This window comes from Zingiber officinale, chromosome 4B (assembly GCF_018446385.1).
Source record: "Zingiber officinale cultivar Zhangliang chromosome 4B, Zo_v1.1, whole genome shotgun sequence".
Lineage (NCBI taxonomy): Eukaryota > Viridiplantae > Streptophyta > Magnoliopsida > Zingiberales > Zingiberaceae > Zingiber > Zingiber officinale.
The window spans coordinates 3,721,541-3,742,948 of record NC_055993.1 but is presented as its reverse complement, the minus strand read 5'-3'; the positions used below and the strand labels follow the sequence as shown (position 1 = coordinate 3,742,948).

The 21,408-nt window shown below is 33.7% G+C and overlaps 1 protein-coding gene across 3 annotated transcripts; it reads right to left on the bottom strand.

Moving 5' to 3' along the window:
- Window positions 1–131: 131 nt before the first annotated feature.
- On the bottom strand, window positions 132–21,212 carry LOC121974466 (ABC transporter B family member 25, mitochondrial-like). 3 transcript variants are annotated; one of them, XM_042525540.1, is made up of 20 exons: window positions 20,632–21,211; window positions 19,894–20,121; window positions 18,900–19,086; window positions 18,682–18,743; window positions 15,596–15,639; window positions 13,316–13,418; window positions 12,986–13,093; window positions 12,752–12,835; window positions 12,608–12,668; window positions 10,255–10,400; window positions 9,825–9,941; window positions 9,247–9,332; window positions 6,363–6,451; window positions 4,531–4,586; window positions 3,772–3,852; window positions 2,389–2,454; window positions 2,222–2,314; window positions 1,702–1,766; window positions 628–763; window positions 132–540 (listed from the first exon to the last, which is right to left on the bottom strand). In XM_042525540.1, the coding sequence occupies exons 1-20, from the start codon at window positions 20,926–20,928 to the stop codon at window positions 400–402; spliced, it is 2,250 nt and encodes a 749-aa protein (XP_042381474.1). In that variant the 5' UTR covers window positions 20,929–21,211; the 3' UTR covers window positions 132–399. The 3 variants fall into 3 exon arrangements, with proteins under 3 accessions (XP_042381474.1, XP_042381476.1, XP_042381475.1); XM_042525542.1 differs by lacking the exons at window positions 132–540; window positions 628–763 and adding exons at window positions 1,015–1,116; window positions 1,299–1,439 and having other exon boundaries at window positions 20,632–21,212; XM_042525541.1 differs by lacking the exons at window positions 132–540; window positions 628–763 and adding an exon at window positions 1,015–1,439 and having other exon boundaries at window positions 20,632–21,212.
- Window positions 21,213–21,408: the final 196 nt, after the last annotated feature.

The window sequence follows — 21,408 nt, the reverse complement described above, 5'->3', positions numbered from 1 at the left end:
ATTAAAAAAATCCACAGATCAACATTTAGCATATATATAAAAAATCATAAATCAACTTGCATAATGTTTTATAATTGATTTATTGTTTTATAATCAGAGTAAAGAAATAAGCCCTGACAAAATATGGATCGTAAGGCAATATAAATTCCTGCTTTAATAAGTCGAACATTTTTATTGTTATACATCTCAATTACAAGCTTGTAGCTGCATACCAGCATTCAACCAGTAAAAAAAATGCTTTTCTACAACATAACTTACACTAATTGAAATGGCAGATACAAGAGCATACTACAAATAATCTTGGCTCCAAGAGATTCCGGTTCAATGAGACTAACTGGGATTATCATTTTTTTTCAAGAAAATCCGGTTCGACTGGCCAGTCACTGCTCAAGTAGTAGTTCAGGCTTCTACCTTCACTGCAGCATCCGAAGCATCGTTGTTGTTCTGCTGGGCCCAAAGCTGCGCGTATCTTCCCGCCCTTGACAGCAAAACATCGTGCGGTCCTTGTTCCGCCACTTTGCCATTTTCGAGAACGATGATCTGAATTGCAAATGTAAATGGTAGCAAGGAAACGTACACTTAATAGTCTTACGGATGATAGATCAAAGTACTCAGACAAGTGCGTACCTCATTGCATTGCATAGCAGTTGTTAGTCGATGAGCAATGAAGATTGATGTGCGATTATTTGATAGATTCTTTAGCGCACTCAATATTTCAGCTTCAGTAGTGCTATCAAGGGAACTTGTAGCTTCGTCACACAATCTAGAATCACAACAGAATTAGTGAGGTAATCACATAATTAAACAACGTGTAATTCACTGATATAGCAAGTGTTTAGCAATTTTAATCTAGCAATAGCTACTAGCTATGGAGGTGAGCTCTTTCTTGTATAACTAAACGAAAGTGAAATGAAAAATGATGATAATTTGGCGCATTAGCTTCCAGAGAATTCATTAAACTCTATATAATAGAAACTCATCTGCTAGTTTCCATCCCTTTTGTGTTCTTCAAAGTCAACATCGATGTTGTACTAGTTCTATCCGTTACTGGAACAGCCGAACCGGCATGGATAGGTACTCTGTACTTGGTTCACTGCTGCAAAGATACATTTGGCTCTACACATGCATTTAATGATGTGCCTTATAAGATGTTAAGCCAACAAACATGAAAAATGTATATTTTCTCCATCTTGATGAAAGGTGACGGGAATGTGTCAAGATATGTTAACTACATGCTAACAATGAAAACCAAATTACTATTAAGGGGCAGCCTTCACGGTTCTTTTCCATCAAGGTACCTTTTGATAGACATTAGATCTCAAAGGAGATTTGGAGGGAATTGTGTTGATCTATCAATGGCTGAGATCCATTCGGCGATGGCAAATGGCTGTGAAAGAGGCCTAATCCCACACCATGAAGGCCCCCTCGTACTTTTATTCCTAATAATGGGTATATTAAAACTTTGTACAAATTAATTTGAAATGCATATGACAGTGATCATCCATTTGCAATGCAAAATAATAGGGGTTTGACATATATCTATTGGCCTTATAAAGAAAAAGGAGTCCATTTGAATTGTCAATAAGTTAGATATAAGAGAATTAATTAGCAAAAAATTATAATTCTAAAACAGGCATTGCTTCAGACAGAACTATTTTCAAGAAAAAGTAGAAAAGATGAGAATAAAACTGATAAACCTACAGAATTGAAGGCGCCTTCAAGAATGCACGGGCAAGTGATACCCTCTGCTTTTCCCCACCACTCAACTGTGATTGGAATGAGAGTCACTAGGTCAAATGTTAAATATTAAGAAAAACATAAACACTAAGAATTCCTATAATCTATTCAATTGAAAGTCAACAGGTAAGGGCGTGATGCCTAGGAGTAGTTGATTATGTCGATACAAAAGGTACAGGAAAGCAGAACCTACAGATGCTATTTTAGTCATTCATGGATTGCAAGAGTAAGTGATTACTCATATTAGGATAATTGATAAGGTTGCAACAAGAAATTAAAACAGCAATGAGAAGAAGTATCCTTTGAAACTGTTGCTTATATTATGTCATATTTACAGTTTAACGGCCAGTGCATACTAACCAAGTAATTTACTGAATAAGGTAGTGAGTAAAGACAAAAAAACTCTACTTTCTTGTAGAAATCATCTTGTTTATTCACAGTTGAACAAATCAACTATTTAAAACATAGAACTCTGATTTCTCACCTTTAAGCCTCGCTCTCCAACAACGGTTGAATACTTCTCAGGAAAATTCAAGATTGTCTCGTGAATTGCAGCACGCCGAGCAGCATCATAAACCTGAAAGAACAAGGGATGAATCTCTAGTATTTCCACTTTGATGGTAGTTACGTTGGTAGTCAGCAAGAACCAACCTCCTCCTCTGTTGCAGACAACCGACCATAATGTATATTGTGAAATATAGTATCATTGAATAGTACCTGAAAAGATGAAATCTGAGTACCTAAACTTCACTCTTTAAACAATTCTGATTGTGAACACTTAGCAACATTATCATGATACACTTTACAATGACCTGTATATATCTCATATCATTTGATTGGAATCTTTTCATAATTCTGAAACATTATGAAAGACAGTGTCTTAATATCAAGGGGCATCTAAATTACTTCCATTTAGTAGCAATGTTGAGGTAAGTGAGATCTTCACACTAAAAAATATTATCTGACCTTATAATGACTAAATGGAAAAAAACTGACATCTAACATGTTGCAAATTGTGTTAGAAAATTAGAATATGGCTGAATTAGTCGTTTATGATGCATGTGGCTCAAGGAATGGAATCAACAAGAAATAGAAAAAATAGAATAGACAAAGCATACACAAGGAATAAGTATTCACTAGTTAGTTCACGGAATGGAATAGACATAGATTAATTCCTTTTTTGTTTGGTTGGTAGCAATACAAGGAATACACAAGTGATACTTTATTTGATTTGTCTAACTTGCATGACCAGCTCAACAAGCCCAACAGGTCTAACTTGCCCACTCGATTTGACCAACCCACGCAACCCGACTACTCCCTCTCCCTTTTCCAGTCGGCCCACCTGACCCATTGAGCCAGTCCAAACTGGTTTTAGCGGTTTAGGGAAATAAGACCTTGTCCTCAATGTTCCTCACTTCCCTTCCGTCCACCATGGGTACACTGCATACTTAATTCCCCAAATTGAGGATTTTATTCCACTTCCCCTCCTACCTTTCACTTCCTTTCCCTTACTATTAAGTGTAAAATAAAAAAACTACACACTACTAGCACTGATATAGCATATGCAAAGCGATCCTGATGATTAGATGCAGCTATGAGATATAGCAAAATATGTTTAAAAAAAAACAAAAAATACAATGCATAAGGACAGGCATGCATTAGCTTAAACTTTAAAGTGGACCAATGATATGAAACAAAGCAAGATAACAGTTTGACCGATGACATATTACAGCCATATAGCAAACCTGGAACGAGGAACAGCAAGCAAGCAATTTAAACCATTGATTTTTATCTCAGTCCAATATGCCATATCAGTCTAGTATAGAAGCGATATACTTAGCAATATATCAATTGAGAAATTTCCCAATATCAGTGAATAAAGAAAATGGTATTGATTATGAATCCATGGATCCATATTTTTTACATAATTTTTAATTCATATTCGAATACATGTTTTTACAGATAGAAAAATGACTACGTTTAATTCACAAGACAAACAATGAAACAGGAGAAATATTACGTGATAACACTTACTGTGTCTTGTGGCACTACACCTATGCACTCACGAAGACTTTTTAACGTGACTTCTCGTATGTCTTGACCATCTACAAATATCTGTAAATGTTTTATTGAGGTTAAATAACTGACAGACACAAAAAAAAAAAAAATTACAGACACCCCACGATACTTGGTATACACGGTTGCAAATTTAGTCCACAATGGTCTATTTCAACTACAAGGCACAAACAACAATCTTTACAAATGTATTTAAGAATACTTAAAATTGTCCGCAAATCAATACTTTATGATCACAATATAATCATAGTTAATGGAATTTTGAAGTTAATCAATCTCAAGATTTTTTTGTATAGGCCATTTCACTAAATAATTAAGGTTATGTCCTGGGGTTGTAAAAGTGTCCTTCCATATCACAAAATGATTGATTAGCACATGCAAGGCAACTGAGAGTTGGAGAAAGCAAATAAGAGAAATGCCCATGCTAAAGACAACTATAATAAACAAAAATGATGAGATACGGATTTACAAGGACTACGAGACCAACTCTTCCTACTACAAATTAGACATGCATTTTCTGGAGCTTAGGAGTAATACTTCTATAATTATCCATGAAAGTTGGTACGCTATTTAAGTAATCACATTCAATAATGTTTGGCGCCCACTAACCATGCTTACAATGCAATTCTCCCTGAACATACAAAATTACAACTGACAAGGAAAACTATGATAAAGAGAAAAGGAAAAATATAGAGAAAGAAGGATAAGAAGTCTTACTGATCCAGAATCTGAATCAAAAAACCTGTATAGCATTCTGAGTATTGTGGATTTACCTGCACATGCATCGTAACAAATAACAAGTCAAAATTTTGAAACAAAGTTATTGACCAGACAAACTCTAAGAATGCTTAATAAATTTGCTAGAGCTTTTAGAATTTTATGTGATTTCATGTAAGAAAATGCTAGCAACACTTACAGTATTGGACTATTAGGAAAAAGCATGTATAAAATATTAATATAGTAAATATGAAAAGTGCAAAAAATTGGATGGATGGAGTTACTGGAATAAAATAAAAAATTATTAATATTTAAGAGCAACTTGAAGTAGCTTTGGTAGATCATAAAATAAGATTAAAAAAAAAGATTGGGATGATACGAATATATGTTCAAAGGCAATTTATAGGTTCAGTAGTTCAAAGAGTTGAATCAATTAGAAGGGTGAAAAAAATGTGAAAATAACTTGGTTAACAGAATATACAATGATTCAACTGATTTAAATATGATATTGGACTCAGTTAAGAGTTAAGATCCATATCACCAACCTTAAATAGTTGAGACAAATACAACATGATGGGAGCGTTGACATAACATGCTTCTCTTACTCCTAACCAAAAAGATTTGATTGCAATAGTTGTTTTTCAAATAAAAAAAGGGCAGCCCGGTGCACGAAGCTCCCGCCATGCAGGTCCCAGGGAAGGATCCATTGTACGCAACCTTACCCTGTTTTTTTGCAAGAGGCTGTTTTCAGGATTCAAACCCGTGACCTTTTAGTCACATGACAACAACTTTACTGTTGCGCCAAGGCTGTTTTTGTTTTTCAAATGCAAGAATAAAAATTGGAGGGGAACCACTAAATTGACAGAGAATGTATTGGTATGCAAGTACTTTGCTTGAGAGCGTGGGAGAGACGTGCTTGGGAGAAGACGTCATGATGTCTTCTATAACATAAGGGAGTAAAATAGAAAATCATAATGAATTAGCTAGGTTCTCTTACCTATAGATCATCCTAGAAGATTTTTCCATACCGGAATGATACACCCCTCCCTATCCTTCACTGCCACCTAGGCTAGATTTTGTATTTGTAGGATAGTATTAGAGGCCTTTGGAATCTCAGGTTTCATTATTTCAATTGACATGTGGTTCATAAAATCAAATAGACTCAATTATGTGCCAAACTAGCAGTGCCAAAAAAAAAAAAATCACTCGCAACTGTAAAACAAAAAGATTGAATTGATTAATTTTATACTCGAGAATGTGCAAAATTGCCATGCCCCAACAAAATCACTTGCTAATGTGCCGGCTAGCTCAATTGGCAAGGACCTTTGTAGTTTTGAATCCTGAGATCAAAGCCATGACCCTAAACCCTTCATATATAGACTATATAATACTATTAACTGACACGAGCCAAATAGATGGTTCTGCCTCCAATATGAACTTTAAAAATGGGCTAAGGGAGTAAAACAACAGTTATAATTAATTGGAGGGAGAGAGGAAGGGTAGCAGGTGGGTGGGTGGGCGGGGAGGGTTAACTCAATTGATCTCTTTCCTCTTAAATTATAGTTCAACACAAGGTGAGGTAAATTGTGACTAATTAGTTAAAGCATGGAAACATTCTACAAAGTAAAGGTACAGGAGCTAGGACAATTATTTTCTCAGCTTAACTTTTAATTTGTCTGCCAGAATTTTGTTCATTTCTAGTTTTCACATTGCAAACAGAAAAAATAAATTACATAAAGCTATGTATATTTAAGAAACTCTTCTGCTTAACAAATATTTACATTCATAAGCCAACGTAACTTGTAAATTCAAAGCACATTGGTGAAGCTTACCGCTACCACTGGTACCAACGATAGCTGTGCTTGTTCCAGCAGGTACAACAAAGGATACTCCATCAAGAATCTTTCGATCTGACAGATATCTGAAACAAAAATGAAAGTAACAAAAAATGCCAATGCAATACCAATAGAACTAAGATTAGCAGGATTACAGAAAGGAAAAATCTTCTGAAATCAGGAGCAACAATATTCATCATCTTATTATGCAATAAAATCCTATCTGTCTGGGTTTGCTAATCACCCCTTGGCTTGTCCAAGTTTCCAGTGTCATAGAATTATAACTTTAAAGATCAGCTGAAGAATATATGACAATGCAAGCATCAACACATTGTATCTAACTATACATGCATGTTCAAGAGCATATTACTCATCATTATAAAGTTGTGTTTGTCCAGCCAATTTGAAATTAGCTACATGAAGCTTATCGACTGTACAACTCTATGCAAAATAATATTGTTCAAATTAATTAAATTATAAAATTATATTGATTAATGTTTTTTTTTACTTCCACCACCCCCTTACACCTTCCACTCTAAAAGATTCAACTCTTCCAATTATAAAATCCATTGATGTTTAAGAACATACTCATACCAACTCAACCTATTCTCTATCATTTTATAATCTATTAAAATCACGCCTAATTTTTCTTGAATATTAGCAATTTTCTAATATATTTTTTTTATTTTATTAGACAACCATCTTAGCATTCCCCAACTTGATCATATTGAAAATATAGATCCACTACATTAACGACCCCCCTAGTGCCAACTCCACGGATATAGAGGGAGGTACATGCAGATACACAGGCGTCAGGCGCATGGTGGGGTAAACCCCATGTCGTCAATTCCTGAGAATCGACCTGGCCATTACGCCAGAGATGTCATGCACCCAACTTGATCATATTAAACCTTTATACATGTTGGTTTTTAAAAGTTCAACTCTCTAATTCATAAAGTATGACTGATCATATCACATGCTTATAAAATTTCCCTTTCAATTGAAGAGGCATGACAATCACACAAAACTCTAAAAAATGCTTCTTATTTTGACCACTCATTCTTTATTCAATTAATTATATCTTCATCAATATTCCCTTGTTAAACAATAAACAATCAAACCAAGATACCTAAAGCTCTTTCAAAATTTCATGTTCATCTATCTTAAATATGACATTAACTTAGTAGTATCATTAGTAAATAATAAATCATATCTAATAGCAATGTAGGGTAAGACTGCATACAATAGACCCAATATGCTCCGATCCTTCTTCGGGACCTTGCATTGGCAGGAGCTTTGTACATTACCCTTTTCTATCTAATAGCATGGAAGCAATAAATAACAAAATTGCATTATAATAAATAATATAAAAATGTATTCTATAAAATCGAATAATATTATTACTACTTGATAAAATTAGTTTCTTATATAATATGTCATATTATAGGCCTTAGTGGACCTAAAACTACACTAATCTCTGTCAATTGATTCTATGAGATATAGACTAGACATTTGGTTTAGTGGATGGTTTAGCAAGGTTGGACTATCAATCTAGTGACAATCTCATGTGATAGTGAGATTGTTAAATTTAAGTTGAAATTCAAGATAGCATATATTGAAAAAGTCTCTTGCCTTTTTGTGTCTGCTTTTACTAGTATCAAGATGGACCTGCAACATAATTGCTAAATCCCTAAGTTTTCTTACTACGCCTATTTTAGCGAATTTCCACCCGATCTCATCTATTTTATCTCTTGATGTGGCAAATTTTCATCATTTCCATCTGTTTTCTAGTGGAATCTAGCTTTACTGATAGCTAGTGTCTTTGAATCTTGTCTTTTGAAACTTCTCCCACATTCTTTTTTGATAACTGATTCCTAAGTAAAGATCAGACCAAGCTTTATGAATACCAATCCAACTTGGGTGATCAGATGGATCTTGATAACTATGCTTAAACCATTAGTTGATAAAGTTTCTCTACAATACTGCCTTCATGTTTGATAGAATTATACTTTGATCGATTAATAAATCTCATCTACAAATATCAGACCCTAAAGAAGTTCATCTTGAAGATGATTCCTAAGTTAAATTTCATGAGCATATTATTATAATAAATTAGACTCACCAAATTAGCTAAATAGATGGAAATCATACATTCATACTACAAATCTAGTTTGTCGAATTTAATACAAATGGAAAGAATCAAGAAAGTGAGCAAAGAAACCGATTTAGTTGCAGAGGTTTGGACCCTATGAGACCTCTCCCCATCATATAACAATCAGATTCCTTTACATTTAGCAATAAAACTAATGAATCATAATTGGTCCATTACTTGGATATAATGACAATTATGTTTCACTATAGGTGCAAGCTTAACTTAAGCATGTTAATCATTATATGTAGGTAGGATTACTATTATGAACTACTTATTTTGTTCAAGCTGTTAAAATATTTGGAATATGATGTTACAAGTAAATTAGCGTTGAGAAATTTTTAATAGATTGTATGTGCACCCATATAGTGCATTGACACCATCTAGTGAGACCTGATCACGTGCACACAATATTTACTAATGCTTGCATGAATCAAACACAGAACTTTATATCATGTCAAGTTGATTGGATGACAGCTATTACGAAAAAAATTCCAACTGTTCTTGGACAATTTTAACACTTATGTTACATTAACTAATTGATTATTGTGTGTTTGTGAGTACAAGATTCATCAATGCCAGAATTTGTGACAATTTGGGAATCAATATTAGCTACAAAGGATGCCATTATGCCCAGAAATTATTATACTGATAACACCTAGAAGAAAAAAAACAAATAAGGATTCTAAAGTTTTATTTGAATATCTAACTTATTAAAAGGTCAAACTTTACCCGAAGTGAACATTTTTGAACTCGATAGTTCCTCCTTTGAAATGTAACGGTTTTGCATTGGGTGCATCTTTAATTTCAGGTTCCTCCTGTAAGATTCATATAGAAAGAGAGATCAATAACAAGAATTCAACCTGCATGACAAATGCAGGTTACTACATGATATTAGAATGAAAGAATATACACTTCTGAGATATCAAGAATGCACTATCTCCTTAAGCCTAAAATTATGTATCTTTCATGGCACAAACATCATCCTATAATCATAAGCACCACAGCAAATGTACAAAAATATCACCTTATATGCAAAATTGCTCCAGCTACCCAGGATATATATATGCAGTCATTCTATAGCTATATTGCTGAACACACATAAGCAAACAACTTGATCACTATTCTCATTCATTCATCAATTATGTTCCCCAAGAATTGATGTAAAACATAGACCAAAGGAACAATTTGCATTCAGCCTATAAATTTTACTCTCAATAAAAGTAGAAAACTTATTTAGTCAACAACCAGTTACAAAGAAACCAGTAACTGAATTTCAAATCCGCACTTCAAATAAAAAGAAATTGTACCTCAAGCAACTGAAACATTGACTTCATGTCAATAAGACTCTGCCTTGTCTCTCGGTACACACTACCAAGGAAATTAAGAGGCAAAGAAAGCTGGAAGAGAAGCCCATTTACCATAACCTGAAAAGTAACAGAAAAAATCAAAATAAAATTTCTAAATGGAGAACACATGAAAGTGAAATGAATTATACAGTCACAGGAAGGAGTCTAAAATTCCAAATAAATATATAAATGACTAAATACAAAAAACCAATTAGCTAATTCAAAGAAATCAGAGGGCAATTTCTAACATGTATTTGTCTATTACAGCAAGTAGCAACCTTATTAAATAGAAGAGTATATTAACTTTAGAAGTAAGTTAACGTTTTTGTTTGATTTGTGAGATAAAACTGGCAGAAGAGTTTGGTACAGTGGTAACAAAGAAACTAATTACCAGGTCACCAACAGTCATTGCACCACTCATAATCCCATATGAAGATAAGATCATTGCTGCTGACAAAGCTGTGCTAAATATGATATTTTGGCCAAAGTTCAAAAAAGCTAGGCTAGATTGTGTTTTTAATGCAGCATCCTCATATCCTGGAGAGCGCATATATCAAACAAATTAGCTTCAATATAAATCAAATTAAAAAGGTACAGAAGATTATAAATTAAAAGATTGTGAAAATTGAAGGATTAAGCTGTCGGGAAAAAACAAACTACAATGACAGGAAATACACCATTTTCAAATGTCAATCATGAACAAAACTTAAAGGAAAGCGTCAGGTGTTTTATGTGAGTACCTCTAAAACTTAAAGGAAAGTTCTACGGTTTATGGTTAGACCTACTATGTTATATGGAGCTGAATGTTGGGCTATGACTCGAACACATGAGCAGAAGATGAGAGTTGTAGAGATGAGAATGTTAAGATAGATGTGTGGACATACGAGGATGGACAGAATAAGAAATGAGAGCATTAGAGAAAAAGTCGGAGTTGCATATATTGAGGAAAAACTCCGAAAGACACGTTTAAAATATTACGAACATGTACTTAGATGACTAATAAATATTCCAATTAGGCGATGTGAAACTATGACAAACACGCATATCAAACGAGAAAGATCAAAAAAGATTTGGTTAGCAACAATAAAACAAGTTAAAATTTATTTAAGTATAGATGATGATATATTAGCAAATAAAGCTCAATGGCGTAAAAGAATCTATATAGCCGACTCCACTTAATGGGATAAGGCTTGGTTGTTGTTGTTGTAACCATGAACAAAATAATAGTTAATCCAGAAAATTGTATAACTGTAGAAGGATATTTTCACTAACTGACAAAATTTCCACTGATTTGCATGCAAATCACATCAATATCAAAGACATTATACTTTGATTGCTTTTCAAAATGCACCATATGATTAGCACAATTAGATTGATGAACTCGCCACCCTAAAAGAAAACAAACAAAAACCATAATTCAAAATAGTTGTCAGTTGCAAATAATAAACCAACTACCAGGTTACATGATTGTTCCCACTTATGCTCAAACAATTTGGAAGGAAAACCTTCATATTTCAGCTGACAGTAAGGAGTATCCTTCTTGCTGATGGTAAATTACATAAGCATGGTCAAAGATAAAATAATTTCACCGGATTCTAAAAGCAACCGGAAAACATACTCAAGGATACCAATCAGATATACGCTTGCAAATGCTTAAGCACAGACCCACAGTTTATGAGTACCTCCTCATTTTGGATACTCATCAGATTTGTCATATACCACCAGAAACTAATGAATAGATGTACTGTATAAGTTGGTAAGGGACTGAACCAAAGAGAGGAGAGTAGGCCCTACATGAAGTTAAGAATAAAGGGCAATGGCAGAGGACGAATAATAATTAAAGAGAGTGTAGAACAAAAGAAAAGACAAGAAGAAAGAGAGTAGGGGGAAACATGAGATTAAGAGAAACAAATCAAAACACAAAGGAGAGAGGAGAGAAAATAAAAAAGGGCAGCCCGGCGCACGAAACTCCCGCCATGCGAGGTCCCGGGGAAGGATCCATTGTACGTCTGATCACATTGGGTAGTTCATGGAGCAGAAAGCTAGTTAATAGACTCACATAAACTAGAACAGAACAGTCATCTGCATCACCATTCACCAACAATATGCAAATTTCTACTATTCAGAAAGCATCATCTGTATCATTAGGAAAATAACAGTGAACTTGATGAATTAGTTTACCTTGCTAAGGTGTCTAATAAGCACCAGAAAGAGAATCAGAAACCACAATGAACAGTTTGAAAGCTTCAACTAAATTATGACTTTCCGCAGGTAAATCTTTTCATTCAATTTATCCACCAACATGGCCAATTGATTCAAATCATTAATAAAGTTTAAATACTAATAAAGGCAAAAATCAAATTGGCTTTGTATAAAAGTAGCCATTTATTTTTACTTGTCTAGAGGGCTTAATAATTACCATAATGGCTTATGTGCCTGATTCACAGACCACTAACCTCTCGGTCTCAGTTACAATCCACACCACACATTCAATTTTTGTTAAAGAAAAAAAAAAGTAAGCAAAGAAACAAACTAGTGCAAAACGAAGAAAAATATTTTGCCAGGATATTCACATTCTCTGTCCCCATGCAAATTCCAACATTCTTAATCATATGAACAAATATGAATGAAATTGTACACACACAATTATTTTTAAAATGACAAGCCACAAATCCTAATTATAGAACCAAGAACAATGTATCCTCATCAATATGCTTTGTATAAAAATGAAGAATTAAGCTCACTCTTTAAATAAGTATCATATTTTGCCACTTCATATGGTTCATTGGTGAAATACTTGACAGTCTGTGAAGTAAAAAAAAAACATTTTAGTACCAAAAAAAGGATAACAGTAAATACATGAGCAAAAATACAAACTAAAGGATTACCTCATAATTCAACAATGAGTCAATTGCTCGTGTACTTGCATCATTATCAGCTTTATTCATAGCTTGTCTAAACTTTGTTCGCCACTAAAGACAAAAAAAAGTTTCATTCAAACAAAAAGTTAAAGTTTCTCCAAATGCAACAGTCGAGACAAATAGATTTAAATACAAAACAACATAAACAGATTTCCATTGGGGGGGGGGGGGGCAAAAGTGTCATATGTTGAAGCTGAATACCTGTGTCACAATCAGAGTAAAAGCAATGTATGCAGCGACAGAAACAGAAGTGATCCAAGCAAAGGTAGCTCCAAATTTGTATGCGAGAATACCAGACACCATTGCAATCTGGAAAGCCAATAAGCAGTCAAATTGTTTAGTCAACAAGCACAGGATGCTTAAGCAGAAAGTGCAGCTATAAAACTAGGCTTTTCTTAGCAGTTTGATTATTTAAGACAATATAAATCAGCTGAGACAAAGAGCAGAAACCTCAGAATCAAGCTTCCTTATATGACAAAATTATCATAATAAAATGAAATAGATCAAATCTAAACAACACCTAATTCATACCTCTAGTATCGTTGGTGCAACATTGAACACCATTGAAGACAGAATAAAGTTAATAGCACGGCTACCTCTATCAATTATACGACTCAAAGCGCCAGTTTGCCGACTGGAAAACAACATAAATTGTAAAAATCAAAAGATTAGCAGCCTAGCATTAACTTACAAGCTTCAGAAAAAAAAGATTGTATTACTAAGTTTATTTATTTAGAAAACAAAAGAGTAAAGTCAAAGGGGTGTCTAATGAGAGTCCAATACCCTTAGGAACAAAATGGAACACAATGGATTTCCAATCAGCCCATTCTTGACAAGGAATTAACTAGGGTTAAATCTACAAAGATTTTAGTAACTACAATGTAATTCTAAACTCAATGATGATCATTTCTACAAGGACTTCAAAATTTATTTCATAATAAATATAATAGCTAAATAGAGTAGAATTTTACATAATTAGAAACTTAGACAGATATTGATAGTTTCTTGATATTATTAATTCAAAAAACAATTACGTTTAAGTAAAAAATATATATTACATATTATTTAAAATTAAATGAAATTATATTACTAATTATAAAGTTAATAACATATATATACTACACCATTTAATATTAATAGTCTCATTTAATTATATTAAGAATACGATCTAGTTACAATGATAATTTAATTTAATGAATAACAATATTTAATTATATTAATATTTTAATATAATTGATAGTCGAAATTAATATATTATTGATAAAGAAAATCTGATATTATGGAAGAGAGACAGGAAATTAATTGATCAATTAAATTATTTATAATTATAACGATAAATTTGTTTAAGTATAGATGATGATATAATAGGGGATAAAGTCTAATGGCGTAGAAGGATCCATATAGCCGACCCACCTAGTTCGCTAAGGTTTTGTTGTTGTAGTAGTACAATTATAACAATAATCTAATTATTAATTATATGTATTGAGCTTATATTTAATGTTATAGTTGTTAACAAGTCAATATAAAGAAAAAAATGCAGCCCAGTGCACAAAGCTCCCGCCATGCGGGATCCCGGGGAATGATCCATTGTACGCAGCTTTACCCTGCTTTTTTGCAAGAGACTGTTTCAGGATTTGAACCCGTGACCTTTTGGTCACATGGCAACAACTTTACCGTTGCGCCAAGGCTCCCCTTCACAAGTCAATATGTCCTACTAAATTATATTATGCTATTACCATTAGTAACCATATATTTATTAGTTAGAAATAGAATAATTTATGATCCAAATTCATTATAGGCATTATAATTATTGACTAGTAAATTCTATTAATAATATTAATGTACTTCATAATAATTGCATATTTTTTCTAATGCATTAAATGATTTTAGTTTATTTCTTCATTCATTTTAATCTTTTTTCCACAAATTTTATATGCCAGTCTGATATTGTCAAAAATTTGACTGACCAACAAAATAACAGTTCCATGAACAATGGCCAGCAGATATCCCAAACCAAAATGCTGATATAATTCTGTGTTAGAAATTAATAAAACCTAATTTTTTGATGATTAGAAGTACAGAAACATAGAACAGAAGCAATAATGCACAATGCATTTCTCAGAAATTTAATGGCTCATGCCCACGAATAGAACATATGCTAATATATGAGTACAAGTTTGAAATTCAGGCAATGAACCAGTAGATAATTTACAAGGTGTATATGTGTCATACCCCACTTTGATAAGAGATCCGACATATTTAATTGTCACCCAAAATGCTTAAGCCCAAGTCAATAATTCCTATCTTATTTAACTACAACTCTTCTATTAGGCCACAACTCAAAATATGAGAGTAAATTGGGTGTTAATATTCCACACCAAGGCTTGGCATTCCCGTCAAAACCAAAATTCTCAACTTAGAGCTAAGAATCTATCCTAATCAGAAGCATGTGATACCCAATGTTGGCTACACCATAACATAGGCAATCCTAGGATTAGGAGTTAGGACCGCCCTAATACCAATTAGTACAACCCGCTTAGATGACAGAACTGACCTATTAATTTGTCAGACACAATCATCGCCCAAAACTATTAATCACAAGTTAATAGTAGCCACCTTATCTTAAGCTAAAGTTACTGTATTAGACAACATTTCAGCATGAGGGATTAAATTAGGGTGCCAGAGCATGAATGATGGAACTCAACTTGCTGTATCTTGATTGAAATGTAGAAGCAAATTAAGCTAAGGACAGAAATGTCAGGTGTTAATTATTTTTTTTAGATAAGCAATAATTCTGGTTGTGAACAGTACTTAAGGTGATAGCGAAGATCAAGCTCGTGCAAATGTGAAAATACCTGAAAAAAAGAAGTAAAAACAATTTGAACAAATTAAGAAGGCTAACCAAATTTAAAACCAGAAATACAAAGACTGAACGTGAAAAAAGGATGACAAATAGCAGACAATTATCAAATTTAATGCATTTCTAACAGCTACAAACAAGATATTTTAGAAAATTACAGCATAAAGATCTCAAGAATGTGGCAGTGTATCATTAAAATTAATAGTGAGCCAATGTTACTAACAGAATCTACTCTGGCTAGTAAATAATCACTCTTCTGTAAATGTTATCACAGTGTTTGTTTATCTCTTTTTTTATTTTGTGTTCCTTTGTTTTTTCATCTTTTTAGGGTCTTTTTTTTTTTTTACCTTTCTTATAGCAAAGCCACTCATTAAACCAGGCCAAGAACATGTTATAAGGAACAAGCGGTCAAACTAGAAGTTATAAACCAGAATGCTTCAACGCCTTTTTGTCTTACCAGCCAAAAGTCAAAATCAATCATCATTTAATCTTTTATTTAAACCTTCATGGGTTGATTAATGAAGACAATAAATAATTCTGATAATGTCAGAACAAAAACTGCCTCCTTTTGCAGAATGAGTGCTTGAACAACTAGAGAGACTAAGCAAGTATATTTGTTGCTCCAACAGTTTCAGTTATTGTATTCCCATCTTTTCTCATATTTTTCTTTTAGTTCTTGTGTAGCCATACATAGTCATGCCACTAGTAGCCACAACATATGACCAACCAAAACGATCCATGTCAATGGAATTTGATCTGCAAATAGTCATCAGAGATGTCTTAATATTAAATGATGTTTAACTTTTTTGTTAAGAACTTTGAAGGACTGCTTTTTCATTAAATATGGCACAAGTACTTACATTACAGAAAATGATGCCTCTCAAATCAAAGATGCAGTGTGAGTTTGCCATCATCCACAGTAATGTGCTGCAAGTAAGGAGTCTTACAGACATGTTTAGGGTACCTAGTATATATTACCGTCTCAATGTTGGATAAAGATATGGCAAACGGACACATTGTTTGACAAATCATTGACTTTTTTCACCATTATCAATTGTAGATTTTCAAATAAACACTTAAGACATATGGATATGCAGCATAGATAAACTGCTAAATTTGGCAATTAGATACTAATATTTGCACACCTCACAATTATATATGGATCGAAATCAAAATGACAACATGGTGGCACAAAGTTGTTCTATTCATAGTGGCATATTCACTTTTTCTGGTACTCATGCAATAATGATAGAGCATGAGACAGTAGATTTGGAAATATTATTTAGAATTTATTTCTGTATAGTTTACAAAGAAAATTCCATGAAAGAACTATGATGAACGATGTTCAAGCCTGGGGATGGCCCAGACCACTCTGAAGTATCAACTTAGATTGCCCACCCATTTGCCTGCATCATCACAAGTGAAGAATCTGAATACAAACCAGCAACATAGAATAAGTAATCTCAATATTCCCCTCCTATATCGCAACTTTTTAAAGGTCAGGACAAAGTTAAGGGCTGAAAGTTGGCCGATACGAATCAAAATCACTAGCTCAAGAGGGTTAATAATTTAGATGATGGTGCAACCAGTACTTAAAAGCCTAAACCCTGAAATAAGACAGGTTCTGATATCTGCCCAAATCAGCAAACTATGTTCTTTTCAACACATCCTTTAATTAAGATAATTGACTATGATAGCATGTTAAGGTTCAAGAACAAAACAATTCATACCAACATACCTAGTTAGTCAAGTGGAGACTCCTATTTCCTTAAACAGGCCAAGGCACACACAAGCTGGCGCCTGGCAAATCTCAACAGATTAAAATGATGGCTATTTTTGGTACAAAGAATTAGAATTAGTCATTCTTTATTTTACTCTCATATGGAAAGGTGTGGGCCAATATAGAGTCTAGAGATTTAATAAGTAAAATACTGCTACCCTGGGTTTGAGCATTTCAGACCAATAACTGAACCTAACAAATCAATGGGTAATGGAGAAGTTTTCTTATTTCGGCGGGTTGTGACATTTTGGTAACTAACCCAATCTGAGGAATAGTGAGGTTTCTGGAAAGTGCTCTCTCCTTGATGACAGAGAGCCATAATTGTAGTTCACATGTCACTGACTAAGAATGATTCCGAGTGAGTTGGATTTTGGGTCTTGACTACCACACCCTAGTTTAGTCTCATATTGAGAATTGTGAACTAGTATAGTAGATATACAAACTTAGACAAGTGAACTACCATTAAATTAATCATAAGCATTTTGGACCAACGATTAAGCCTAACAAGTTAACAGACATGTTCACTCATTGGGTGGGGTAGAAGACTATGGTAGCAGTGGCCCATCGCATAAGCCACCTTTACCATATGTATGATGCTAGGCAAAGAATACTCCATCTGATATCCAACAAGCAACACTGGCACACTTATTTTACCTTGCTATCTTTTCCAACAACTAACAAATGTGATTGTACTTTTGTTTTTCTGTGTTGGTTTGATATTGTTTTTTGAAACGAAAATGTCATCAATTACAATCCCATCATACAAACCCACATGCACACAAATAACCAATTACAAGTGATGGGGATTAATGCTTAAATTTGATGTGATGACAGCTTATTCAAAAAGCTTAAGCAAGTAGGGAAGTGGTGATTTTATCATGGTGGTAGAAAGCCCGTGCTTGGACTATTTATGTGGCTCCCTGAATAGGTTTTGAAGGGTACCACATAGTGGCTACATATGACCACATATCATATATGCAGTTTACATATGTTTGTAGAAAAGTTTTATTTGGTTCCTTGTCATTTTGTCTCCTATCATCAAATGTCAGTGGAAGAATTCTATAAATAATAATTTTTGGTGTTGAACAAATGCTAGGAGCTAACCCAACCTACAACCAAACAGCACTAGCACAGATAGTGTTGATCCTTCTGACCAACATATAAATAGCATTTGATAGCATTTGTACATTCATACATTGATAAATCCAAAATGATACTAAGGTTACCAAAACAAAAAAGAGGGAAAAAATGAATTACCTTCCTGGAAACAACACGGATAGTTCTCAGCGCTACCTTGGAAAATACAGCATTTCGCAACTCTGATTTAAACAAACCAAGAACAAATTTGATAATTAATGTGATTGCATAATAACCAAACCAAGTGTCAGCACCATAAATGTACAAAATAAAGAAAAAAATGAAATAACGAAGAATTAATCACAAAAAAAGAAGAAAAAATGTTCCTAAAAGAATACCATTGCAAGCTGAGGCCCCAGTACGTGCTATTCCATATCCAAGTAGCACAGCAGCAGGACTGCCAAATAGAGCCAGAAGAGTGGCATTAGACTCAGTGAAAGATGCTAATGCACTAACAGATCCAGTTGCAGTAGAAAGCCAATCCACAGCAAGCTTGAACAAGAAAGGTACTTGAACATTGATCACCTAGTGTAAATTTCAAGAAGATAGGTCAGGCAAACTACATTATTTGAATAAAGCATGCATCATGATTCTGCGATAATAAATTTAGCACAATTATTATAATTGATACAGGCAGAACAATATTCAAAGTACATTCAATCTGTAGCATATATGATATTTTATTATAGAATTTAATAATATTCTAAGACAGAAAGTATCTTTTTTAGTATAACATATATTTTATTATAGCATGTAACAATAATAAATAAGGATATCATCTATAAGGGAAACATTTTTATAATATTAAAAATAGTAAAATTAGCCATTTAAATAATATTATAGCTCTTAATAATTATTAGTAAATTACTATATATGTAAAAAAATAGTAAATTAATTTATGCATATAATATCCTAAAATTTTAAATAAATTTTATTATTATTGAATTTATAAAGTCAAAAAGAATATTTTAAATACTATAAATATTATAAAGAAATTTAATGGCATTGCTTTACATATATATTAATTTACTAATAGTTATTAAATTCTAATAATATAATTAAGCAATAATTTTTTTAGTTCATAAAATATCAGTAATACTGAATGTTTCTTCTCCCAACCATGTCGATTGCATATACAAACAGCCAAATCCTTTAAGTCATATGTTATACGCAAAGGGAAGGAAATGATACTATACTTGTACCACACCTATATTCCTATGCAAGGAAATTATGAATAATCTTTAGCTCGAGTACAAAGATAGGCATAAAACAATTGGAAAATGATAATTGAAAGTGAAGCTTCAAACTTGTGGATTCTCACATAATCCATACCTTTGCACCAACCAGAAGTCCCAATGATAGAAGCACCCTGAGACGGAACTCAAGGTTATCTTTCAGCCATAAATACTTTGCAAGAGTACGAAGAATTTTCATGTCAGCAATTTGCTCATCTGCTGGATATTGTGCAGGTTTCTTAGTTCCAGATCCATTGACAGGCACTTTAGACACGATCTCATTAGCAGACGTGGACAATGAAGCATGCCCCTTATGCAAATATCTCTAGGAAGAGAGAGTAAATAATATTCAATAAGCATACAGATGTCCTTTGCTTCAGTCTTCAACTAAATAGACTTATAACTGACAAGTTAAGAGCAGGGTCAAGATTTCTGAAAAGCATCTCCTTTTAATTATGGCACTTAGAATAATTAAAAATTCAATTCAACAAAACTATTAACCTGGATGCATAACAATGTGTTCAACGAGCCCAGATCCTCGGTCATTGAAATCCATTTATAGAACTATTTCTACACGGTTACTTGTTTGGACTGACTTAATACTAGAAACACTTCATTAGTGAATTCAAATATATTTTTTATCTTCTTATTTTCATTAAGTTACCTGTCGTATGATTGGTAAATATGTTCCAGCAGATGTGCATAGTATTGAAATAAATTTATATAATAGTTAATCCTTTTTCTTCTGAAAAAAAAAATAAAAACCTATACCTCTCAAGCGCTGGAATAGACTAGAGAGTAAGACAAGGCCAAAAGGAAGCATGAGAAACAATACCGAGTCTCTCCAAGGTCTGCTGCCAACAGACGGAGAAGTGTCTGACAAGAAGCACCTCCATTGACCAAAGCAACTGCCTTTCATGGCCGCATCGACTCTCCCAGCACCAACAAGCGGAAATCTACGAGCACCAAGAGAATTTGAGCTCGTCAGAAATCCCAAATCCTTCTCGACTCGTTCGTCGCGAACACCGCCCCATCTTGTTGCAGCAAGGGCACGGGCGGGGAGCAGGCAGCGCCCCAATTGACCGGCGCGCAACGCCCTGCCGCAGTGGAACAGCCTGGAGACCGTTCTCATGACCGCCGCAGCAGCCAGCAGCTCGGAGGTGGCGAATCCGAACGCCGAGCTTAGACGGTGAGGGAGCTACGATCCGAGGATGGAGGTGAAGCAAACCCTAGCACCGGGGAGGAAAGGAATGAGATAGAAAGGGGAAGGAAGGTCGATTGATCGAGATGTCGGCGGATAGTTAACCAGAGCAACTTCCAACCAAGGTTTGATATTACTTATGTTCTCGACGATGGCCTAAAGAGGCGGCGCAATGGAAGATGTCCCTTCCATCGCTACCATTCGACTGCAAACAAGGAAGGAAGTAGGAAGTCTTTTATTATTTCTTTTTTAAAATAAAAAATAAAATAAATAATAGAGGAGTAAAAAAATGAGATGAAAAAAAAAAGAAATAAAAAAATATATAATTTACTCACTATCGTTTAAAAAATAAATATTTAAATTTATTAGTGGAGAGATATAGAAAATATTTATTTTTCTTTAATTTTATAT